The sequence below is a fragment of the Salvelinus sp. IW2-2015 genome, linkage group LG23 (genome assembly GCF_002910315.2).
Source record: "Salvelinus sp. IW2-2015 linkage group LG23, ASM291031v2, whole genome shotgun sequence".
Lineage (NCBI taxonomy): Eukaryota > Metazoa > Chordata > Actinopteri > Salmoniformes > Salmonidae > Salvelinus > Salvelinus sp. IW2-2015.
The window spans coordinates 5,470,774-5,481,088 of record NC_036863.1 but is presented as its reverse complement, the minus strand read 5'-3'; the positions used below and the strand labels follow the sequence as shown (position 1 = coordinate 5,481,088).

General features: G+C 44.1%; 1 protein-coding gene and 1 long non-coding RNA gene across 4 annotated transcripts in view; one reads left to right on the top strand and one right to left on the bottom strand.

Annotated features, from left to right (window-relative positions):
* sh3pxd2b (SH3 and PX domains 2B) overlaps positions 1 to 10,315 on the bottom strand; it is a 62,752-nt gene that overhangs the window by 21,643 nt on the left and 30,794 nt on the right. For all 3 annotated transcript variants that reach the window (XM_023967763.1, XM_023967764.1, XM_023967765.1), the window contains exon 5: positions 4,812 to 4,903. In XM_023967763.1, the coding sequence (XP_023823531.1) occupies positions 4,812 to 4,903 (92 nt within the window). The remainder of the gene's footprint in view (positions 1 to 4,811; positions 4,904 to 10,315) is intronic.
* Positions 2,681 to 3,067, top strand: LOC139022870 (uncharacterized). The gene is made up of 2 exons (XR_011473936.1): positions 2,681 to 2,848; positions 3,007 to 3,067. It is a non-coding gene; the product is annotated as an uncharacterized lncRNA (long non-coding RNA).

Below are 10,315 nucleotides of genomic sequence, written 5' to 3'. Positions count from 1 at the left end.
GGAACCACACCTCCTCCTCCATGCTTCACGGTGGGAACCACACCTCCTCCTCCATGCTTCACGGTGGGAACCACACCTCCTCCTCCATGCTTCACAGTGGGAGTCACACATGCAGAGATCATCCGTTCAGCTACTCTGCGTCAAACAAAGACACTGCGGTTGGAACCACAAATCTCAAATTTGGACTCATCAGACCAAAGGACAGATTTCCACCGGTCTAATGTCCATTGCTCATGTTTCTTGGCCCAAGCAAGTCTCTTCTTCTTATTGGTGTCCTTTAGTAGTGGTTTCTTTGCAGCAATTTGACGATGAAGGCCTGATTCACGCAGTCTCCTCTGAACTGTTGATGTTGAGGTTTGTCTGTTACTTGAACTCTGTGAAGTATATATTTGGGCTGCAATTTCTGAGGCTGGTAACTCTAATGAATGTGTCCTCTGCAGCAGAGGTAACTCTGGGTCTTCCTTTCCTGTGGCGGTCCCCATGAGAGACAGTTTCATCATAGCGGTTTTTGCGACTGCACTTGAAGAAACTTTTGAAGTTCTTGAAATGTTCTGCATTGACTGAAATTCATGTAATGATGGACTGTCATTTCTCTTTGCTTATTTGAGCTGTTCTTGCCATAATATGGACTTGGTCTTTTACCAAATAGCTCTATCTTCTGTATACCCCTACCTTGTCACGACTCAACATAAATTCCACAAATTAACTTTGTCATGACGTTGGCCTGGGGGTAGGTTTATGACAGTCATAAATACCTCTTTCCCCCTTTTTCTCTCTCCCTACTATAACTGTTGTGACATAAGAAAACCCATTGGTTAACATAGAGATTCTGGGAACATCAGAAGTTGGGGGGGAAATGAACTATATTCTGGTAATCCGACCAACTGAACATATGCGGTGGTACTTAAGGTATATTATGTCAGTTCGGTTGCCCTCAGACACATTCTCATCAATGATAGAATGACATAAACTCTACTGTGGAAAGTCTAAACGTCAGAGGTATCGGATTCACATGGAATTGTTGTTTAATTCAAATGTTTGAATATGAAATTATTTGTGAAGAAATGAAATGTAATTTTAGCTTCCAAATGAGAGATTTGGGTTTTCATAAGTTTGGCTTCTGCTCAACCAGGGGCCCGCCCCTGTGAAGAGACATGGGTTATAAACTTTTCAGACACCCCCTCTCCCTCCACTATAAAAGCCATTGACAAAAATATAACTTCCTGTTCCGGGTACATTTAGGATGACGATCCGATGTCAGAATGGTTCAGATAATAACTACAGAACTAAGCCAACATCAGCATGGACTTTGGTTGCAAATGGTATGAACTTTGAACTCGTATTCACCACAGAAGTGATACCTCCTAGCCGTTGAGTTAGCAACAGCTGCTACAAACGCAGGTTAGGAAGGACAGTCAGAGTATCCCGTCTACTACACATCGACGCTACTCCAACGTATCCAGTGACCACCAGAGACATTCTTCAAAGGACAGAGGACTCGGGTTGGCGACACGGTCCATCTACCACCAACCTACTGAAGCGCAGCTCAGAGTAAATATTTATTGCATTTTCCTTTTTCAAATGGGCGGTAATTTAGAATGCATAAGATACTGTATTTACGATGGTACAGCTTCGCCTATGTTCCAGTCTCCCGCTCTTTCACTAAAACTCAGCCCCTTCCCTTTGTGTAACAAGCTGGCATATCTATTCCGCCCGCTAGGGACGTTTTTCTTTATGACGGCAATTTGTGATCAAGTTATGATTTAATTGTGTATGTGTGATTCTGTGTAATTAGTTAGGTATTTAGTAAATAAATAATTAAACCCAATGTTGTATTGCTGATTCAACTTGTTAGCCAGGATTCTTGCAGATAACCAAGGATTTACCACTTTCAGATGAGACTGAATAAAATGACGATTAATGTGACTGCTATGGATGTAAAATATTACTAAATCTTTAAGAGTTTATTCGGAAGATAACAGCTCTATAAATATTCTTTCGTGGTGTCCCTCTATAGTTTAATTATTTACATGATCAGTTCAATCTATTTTATAGAATAGCATGTCATAGCAATTAATCTGGCATAGCCAAAGACCGACAACTTTTAACAATGCACATCTGTTAATTTTAAATGCTTCAGGTGACTACTTCATGAAGCTGGTTGAGAGAATGTCAAGAGTGTGCAAAGCTGTCAATCAAGGCAAATGGTGGCTACTTTGAAGAATCTCAAATATAAAATATATTTTGATATGTTTTAACACTTTTGTTGGTAACTACATGATTCCATATATGTTATTTCATAGTTTTGATGTTCACTATTATTCTACAATGTGAAAATAGTAAAAATAAAGAAAAACCCTGAAATGAGTAGGTGTGTCCAAACTTTTGACTGGTACTGTATATAGTTGATGTTCATCACAATCTATGGATTTGAGTGTAAAACGGACCACAGCAAAAAACAAAATGTGCATATCTTGCAGAAATGTGTCTGGTTAAGATTCGACAAGCGTAGATGTAACTGACAGTTAGACTTACAGGTTAATGTCGTTGTTTTGTGTTTGAATTGTTTACGTGTCCGCTTGTGCGGGGAAATGATAAGACAAGCGGAACTACGTAGCTAATAACTGTTGTAACGGGGATCCTTATTGTAGCAACACACTTTTGGAGGGAACGCCAATCCCGCGCTGTGTTAGCTAAGTTTTCATGTCATCGGGTGTAGTTCATAAAGTTTGAAGCGTATATGTTAGGATGGTAACGTTATAATAATTAAGGATGAAGCGTGAATTCATGCCAGGAATAATAAGTGTGAAGTTTGATTTCCTCCCTTCTGTAATAAGCAGCCAATGAGGTATTTTTCCTTTATTCATGTGTTTAATCTAATACTGTTATAGCGCCGGCTAAACTGTTTATGTATGTAAGCACTTCAGAGTTATACCAAGCTAATAAGTCACTCGTAAGATAAGGTTGTAAGAGTGTGCTTAACTGTATTTTTCATTTACTTTATAGTTCTCACGGAAGGTGATAATTCTGACTAAATCTACAGAATAAAGCCGCCAGTTAAAATCAAGGAACAGTTGTGCTCGTGGTTACTGGAGGGAGCTACAGTAGATGAGATTGAAACATTACTCCCATAAACCCTGAAGTAGTTTTTGGGATGTGAGAGTTGAACACCTCTCGGCATACATAAATTTAACACATGGGCCTAGCTTTGTGGGAAATGCATTTGAGCATTTAAACGCTTCTCGGCTTATACACTGCCAGTCAGACATAGATAAGAAGCTGTCTGTTATAGAAGAAAAACTGATATAAAAACAAATTAGGACCTGTCAAAAAGTGAGGGAGAAGCAGAGAGCATCTGAGAAGCATCTGGTTTGACACATTTACATACTTCTGGGAAGAAAACCTAGTCTTGCACACCAGCCGTCCCTGGGAAAGCAATAGCTTAAAAAACCTGGTAAAATATGGTTTTAAGAAAAAAGAAAAATTACCTTTCCAACCAAACCCAAGTGCCTGACATAGAACTCCATCACTTATGTCACATGATGACAGACTGATCAAGACAAGGTGACCAGTCACACACCTTGGTTGACAGCTGTTTTTCTTTATTTTATTTCTATAAAAAGGTTGAGGGTCTGAACTTAATATCATGGTCTCTCTGAAAAGCCGTAACCACTAGTAACCCCTCCTGCACTCCAGGCATCTGGTAGCTCAACAACAACACATATGTGATGGGGGAAATGGTGTGGTGACTTTATGATCTAGTGTTGGCACATTGTAACTGACAGGCTGGTTATGACACTAATGTGTGAGATTTACAAGAGAGGGGTCTGCCTTTAGACGCCACGGAGCTCATGCACCCTCAGATGTTCCGCTCCTCTAAGATACACGTTATGTAGCTCCCACTCAGGGAAAACTGCTCTCCCATCCACTACAGCAATACCAGAGGGAGCATGACATCATAGTCATTACCCTGTTTTATACTGCCTGGTATGGCAACTGCTCGGCCTCCGACCGCAAGGCACTACAGAGGGTAGTGCGAACGGCCCAGTACATCACTGGGGCCAAGCTTCCTGCCATCCAGGACCTCTATACCAGGCGGTGTCAGAAGACTCCAGCAACCCTAGTCATAGACTGTTCTCTCTGCTACCGCACGGCAAGCAGTACCGGAGCGCCAAGTTTAGGTCCAAGAGGCTTCTAAACAGCATCTACCCCCAAGACACAAGACTCCTGAACATCTAGTCAAATGGCTACTCAGACTATTTGCATAGTCTGGGTAGCCTATCCATACCACTGCCACTCTCTGTTGTCATCTATGCATAGTCACTTTAATAACCTACATGTACATACTACCTCAACTAACCGGTTCCACCACACATTGACTCTGTACCTGCACCCCCCTGTATATATTGTTATATTTTACTTGTTACATTTATCTCTTATTCTTATCCGCATTTTTTTGAAAGTGCACTGTTGGTTTGGGGCTCGTAAGTAAGCATTTCACTGTAAGGTCTACCTGTTGTATTTGGCGCATGTGACTAATACAATTTTATTTTATTTGATAGAACCTATTACTGATGGATTGGCTTGATTCAACATGACATCGTGGTCAGGTGGTCAAAAAGCTACTCCATGAAAGAAACCTGCACACAGCATTATGCTATGCATGTCTTTTTTTAGTCAGAGTGTTTGTTGTTGGCCCAGCACTGGTGTGAACTTTTTTGAACTTTCACTGGTGTGACACATTTCTGCTGTGCATTCGACTGAGCGACAGAGCGTGCTTCTTAAACTAGAAGGTGTGTTTCGTGGCTTACTCTTTGGGTGGGTTGAGGTCTTCAGGTCGGGTTTCGAAGAACACACGGACCTCCTCACACTGGGAGATGTACACAGGCAGCTGAATCAGAGCCTGCACATAGAGACAGAAACACAGGAAGTTTAGAAAGTTCATCAATCAGAACCAAATGCTGTTTGTAATATTAATTGTATTAATATTAGGGGAATGGGAGAAGTAGTGTTTAGCAGGAAGTACCTAGCCTGTTTGGGATTGGTGGTGTTTAGCAGGAAGTATCTGTATCTAGACTGTTTGGGAGTAGTAGTGCTCAGAAGGAAGTATCGATGCTGTCTGGAAGTAGTAGTGTTTAGTAGGAAGTACCTAGCCTGTTTGGGATTAGTGGTGTTTAGCAGGAAGTACCTAGCCTGTTTGGGATTAGTGGTGTTTAGCAGGAAGTATCTAACCTGTTTGGATGTAGTAGTGTTTAGCAGGAACTCTATGTATCTAGCCTGTTTGGGAGTAGTAGTGTTTAGCAGGAAGTATCCAGTCTGTTTGGGAGTGGTGGTGTTAAGTAGGAAGTATCTGTATCTAGCTTGTTTGCCAGGGGGACTTCATATTTGACATACCAGTATAATGATGCAGCAGTATGAATGACAGATGCTACATGAGAGGTGCTACATTCACATACCATATCCCCTTGAGTACATACAGTAGGCCTCTACCCAGGGATTTGGGCTGCAATACACACAAGCCATCATCCAGCTAGCCCACACTGACATAAATAACCCATCTACCTAGATGGAGCCTAGTCAGCACTCTGCCTAATTCTATTCTATTTCCTGTTTCTAATCTAACATCTTTGATCCTTTTTCCCTGTGGGGGCCGGCAGGGCTGTGGCTCTCAAGAGATGAAAGGCTAACTGGACTGAGATCTCTCTTTCTCTTTATCAGCCCAGCCTCAAAGGCCTCAGCACTGAGGTGGTCAAACAAAGAGAATTGCCTCAGTGATCCAACTGATCCAATGCCCAGAACCAGCTGGTGGGTCTCACCGACCACACAGTCATTATTATCACTCTGTGCAGAGAGGTAAGTATGCAGCGCACTCCTCGCTGCCATGAGGCATTTCTCAAGGCTATCACAGGCCCAGAGCCAGCATACGTCTGCTTTTAATAAGGCTAAGTGCCTCAGTACTGTCCTCCCAGAGAGGGGCGACTCTCTCTCTCTCTCTCTCTCTCTCCCACACAGCCTGAATTATGATATCAATCCTGACGGGCATAAAACACAGGCCATCCAGAGTTCAAGGTGCCCTTGTCCGGTGTAACAACTTGCCCTTTTAGGCTCACTGTATGGGAAGCCGTGCCAATGGACTGGTCATGCTTAAAGTGTGAGAGGATTGCCATAGACTCAGCTGAAACCCTGTTCTCCATTAACCTCAGGGTGTGTGTGTGTGTGTGTGTGTGTGTGTGTGTGTGTGTGTGTGTGTGTGTGTGTGCGTGTATGCGTGTATGCATGAATACCATGTGGTTAATTTCAAAGATTAAAATGCATTTTTATGGAGGAAAAATCGGATATTCAGCTGAAATGATACAGTCGGCTAAGAGTCAGATGACGAAAAGTTTTAAGTGTTGACCTCCAGAGGATCCCTCATCCCCTGGTCCTGGTGACTGAACCTGGTGCACTGTGTCTGAGGTTAGGATGACCATCCTCCCCCTGGATTTCTCCCCCCTCCACTCTGACTGTGACCTTGCCAGTCATTAGTATTCTACCCAGAGACTGGAAGCCAGGAGGCACATTACAGCAAATGGACTTTACAGCAGACAAAATTTAGATGATTGTGTGTGTGCGCGTGTCAGACAGAGGACAATGAAGGCGGGAGAGAATATACAGATATGTATACACAAGATTAGATTGGTAGTATATTAGATTAGTAGTAGACTATATTAGTAGTAGATTAGTAGTAGATTAGAGTAGATTAGTAGTAGATTAGACTAGCGGTAGATTAGTAGTAGATTAGAAGTATATTAGATTAGTAGTAGATTAGATTAGACTAGTGGTAGATTAGTAGTAGAGAAGATTAGTAGTAGATTAGATTAGTAGAAGATCAGTAGTAGATTAGTAGTAGATTAGACGAGCGGGAGATTAGCAGTAGATTAGTAATAGATTAGAGTCGATTTGCAGTAGATTAGATTAGTAGCATATTAGATTAGTAGGAGATTAGATTAGTAGGATAAAACACCGGTAATAGGTCACAACACCAATAATAGGGTACAACACCAATAATAGGGTACAATACCGGTAATAGGGTACAATACCGGTAATAGGGTACAACACCAGTAATAAGGGTACAACACCAGTAATAAGGGTACAACACCGGTAATAGGGTACAACACCAATAATAGCGTCCCACACCAATAATAGGGCACTACACCAGTAGTAGGGTACATAACCAATAATAGGGTACAATACCATAATGGCGAAAACACCAATAATACGGTACACCACCGGTAATAGGGAACACCAATAATAGGGTACAACACCAATAATAGGGTACAACACCAATAATAGGGTACAACACCGAAAACCCTTCCTTGGCGGCAGACGGAAGGTAATAATGGAGGACAGCGACGACGCCAGGGTTCGCGGCCACAGAAAGCCCAAGCACAACCCCAAGATTGTTTTGGGGGGGGGGGGCACAAAGGGTGGTCGGTCGAGCCGAGGAGAGCGCCAGAGCCCGCTTGGGAGTCGATGGAACAATGTGAGGAAGGATACCGAAGAGAGGGGTTAGCATGGAGTAGGCTGCAGCGCAGGTGGGCTGAAGAGTGGGTCATCAGTCCGGTGCCATCTGTGTCGGCTCCACACATCAGATCTCCAGTGCACCTCCCCAGCCCGGTACGTCAAGTGCCGGTTCCCTGCATTCGCCCAGTAGTGCGTGTCACCAGTCCGGTGCCACCTGTACCGGCTCCAAGCACTAGGCCTCCAGTGCGCATTCACAGTCCAGAGCCTCCTGCGACGGTCCACGGTCCGGAACCTCCTGCGACGGTCCACGGTCCGGAACCTCCAGCGACGGTCAGCGGTCCGAAACCTCCAGCAACGGTCAGCGGTCCGGAACCTCCAGCGACGGTCAACGGTCCGGAGCTTCCAGACAAGGCGTCCAGTCCTGTCCAGGCACGGTGTCCAGTCCAGCTCCAAGGCCGGAGCCTTCCTCTGCGCCGATGACCAGTCCAGGAACGGCGTCCAGTCCTGCTCCATGGCCGGAGCCTTCTTCTGCACCAGTGCCCAGTCCAGGCACGGCGTCCAGTCCAGCTCCAAGACCGGAGCCTTCCTCTGCGCCGGTGCCCAGTCCAGGCACGGCGCCCAACCCAGCTCCATGGCCGGAGTCCTCCTTTACACCGGTGCCCAGTCCAGGCACGGCGTCCAACCCAGCTCCATGGCCGGAGCCCTCCTTTGTGCCGATGCCCAGTCCAGGCACGGCGTTCAACCCGGCGCGATGGCCGGATCCGGGGTCTGGGCGGGGGCTACGACCTACAACGGGAAGGCCGCCACCCCTGAGCACTAATCATCCCCCCTACCCTCCCCATTTGGTTTCATGTTTTGCGGCCGGAGTCCGCACCTTTGGGGGGGGGGGGTACTGTCACGCCCTGACCATAGAGAGCCCTTGGTTCTCTATGGTGTAGTAGGTCAGGGCGTGACTAGGGGGTGGTCTAGTATGTCTATTTCTATGTTGGTGCTAATATGGTTCCCAATTAGAGGCAGCTGTTTATCGTTGCCTCTGATTGGGGATCATATTTAGGTAGCATTTTCCCCACCTGTGTTTTGTGGGATATTGTTTGTGTTTAGTTGCCTGTGTGCACGTCATGACTTCACGTTTTGTTGTTTCTTTATTGTTTTGTTTGTTTCACGGAGATAAAAAATATGTGGAACTATACTCACGCTGCGCCTTGGTCCGTCTCTCAAAACGATCGTGACACCTGGCTTCCACGCATAGCCTACAAGCCACTGATGCAGACCTTTGGAACATCTACACTTTAAAAAGTCTAATAAATCCATGTAATATAGCCTACACCATCACAATAAATCCATTATTTATTTTAGACAGGTCTAAAGAAACATGATATGAAGAAAATGTAGTCTATTTCAGAAGAACAGAATAGCATACTCTGAGTTGTCCTTACTGTAACGATCGTCTGCAGTGGTAGAAGGATCGGACCAAAGCGCAGCGTGGTAAGTGTTCATGATGACGTTTAATTCAAACTCAGAACACTAAACGATGAACAAACGAAACAGTACCGTGTGGCGACAAACACTGACACGGAAGACAAACACCTAAATATGGTTCCCAATCAGAGACAATGACAAACACCTGCCTCTGATTGAGAACCATATCAGGCCAAACGACAAACCCAACATAGAAACACAAAACATAGATAACCCACCCAACTCACGCCCTGACCACACTAAAACAAAGAAAATACAAAAGAACTATGGTCAGAACGTGACACTTACAGTATGTCAGGCCCTGATCTGCCATGGGCTACACGAGTTAATTTAGCAGACAAGATTTGCCTAGAATTCTATGGCATTATTTTATAGCATGAAGAGTACAATTGAACAAAGCTGAATAAAATATAAAKGATATTTTCTCCAAACTATTTGAGGGAGTGCGCACATACGGCTATTCTGTGTTGAACGTTTAACAAAGAAACAGGTACTCCTATGTGCTTAATTTAGAGTTGTTTATGTAACTTTAGTTGTGATACAAATGTTGGGCTATTCGTTTAGATTTTTAATACAGTCTAAGGCTGCATGATGCGACTTATGATGATTTGAAAAAAGTCGCATGAAAGGCATGAGCTCTGCTTTGTTTGTGCAGGCTGCACACACTTCATCAGTCTCTCATTCACAATTTGACAAGCAACTTGATAATGCCTCGAATTTCCCAGCTTTCCTTTTGTGTGGCCATAATGCCCCCTAAAAAAAATCCATGCCTTTTGCGGCCAGTGGCCGTTGTACCCTTGGGCTGAATATAATAATTATAATTTCCTTCTCCCGGCTGCATGCCGAAGCACCTCTCACTCACATGGCTCTCCGTCACGTGATCAGGTTTTTCTCACAAGCTACAAGTGAAGACAGCCACATCGGGGACGCAACTGCGAGCGTTCGTATCTAATTACGAGACGCATATGGAAGATATTGGAAGAACTGTCCACATTTACTTTTCATCAGCCAACAATATGAGTAGGCCTAACGAACAGCAAAAGCACTAGCCTATGTTAATCTACTATCCCCCATAGTATAAAAGTTCATTAATTTTCCAAACATAGTCTGGGATGGTTGTGGGATGTGATAGATTTAAGGGAACAACTGCAGTAATAGGGTACAGCAGAGGTAATAGTGTACAACAGCGGTAATAGGGTACAACAGCGGTAATAGGGTACAACAGCGGTAATAGGGTACAACAGCTGTAATAGGGTACAACAGCTGTAATAGGGTACAACAGCTGTAATAGGGTACAACAGCTGTAATAGGGTACAACAGCAGTGTTTTTAAC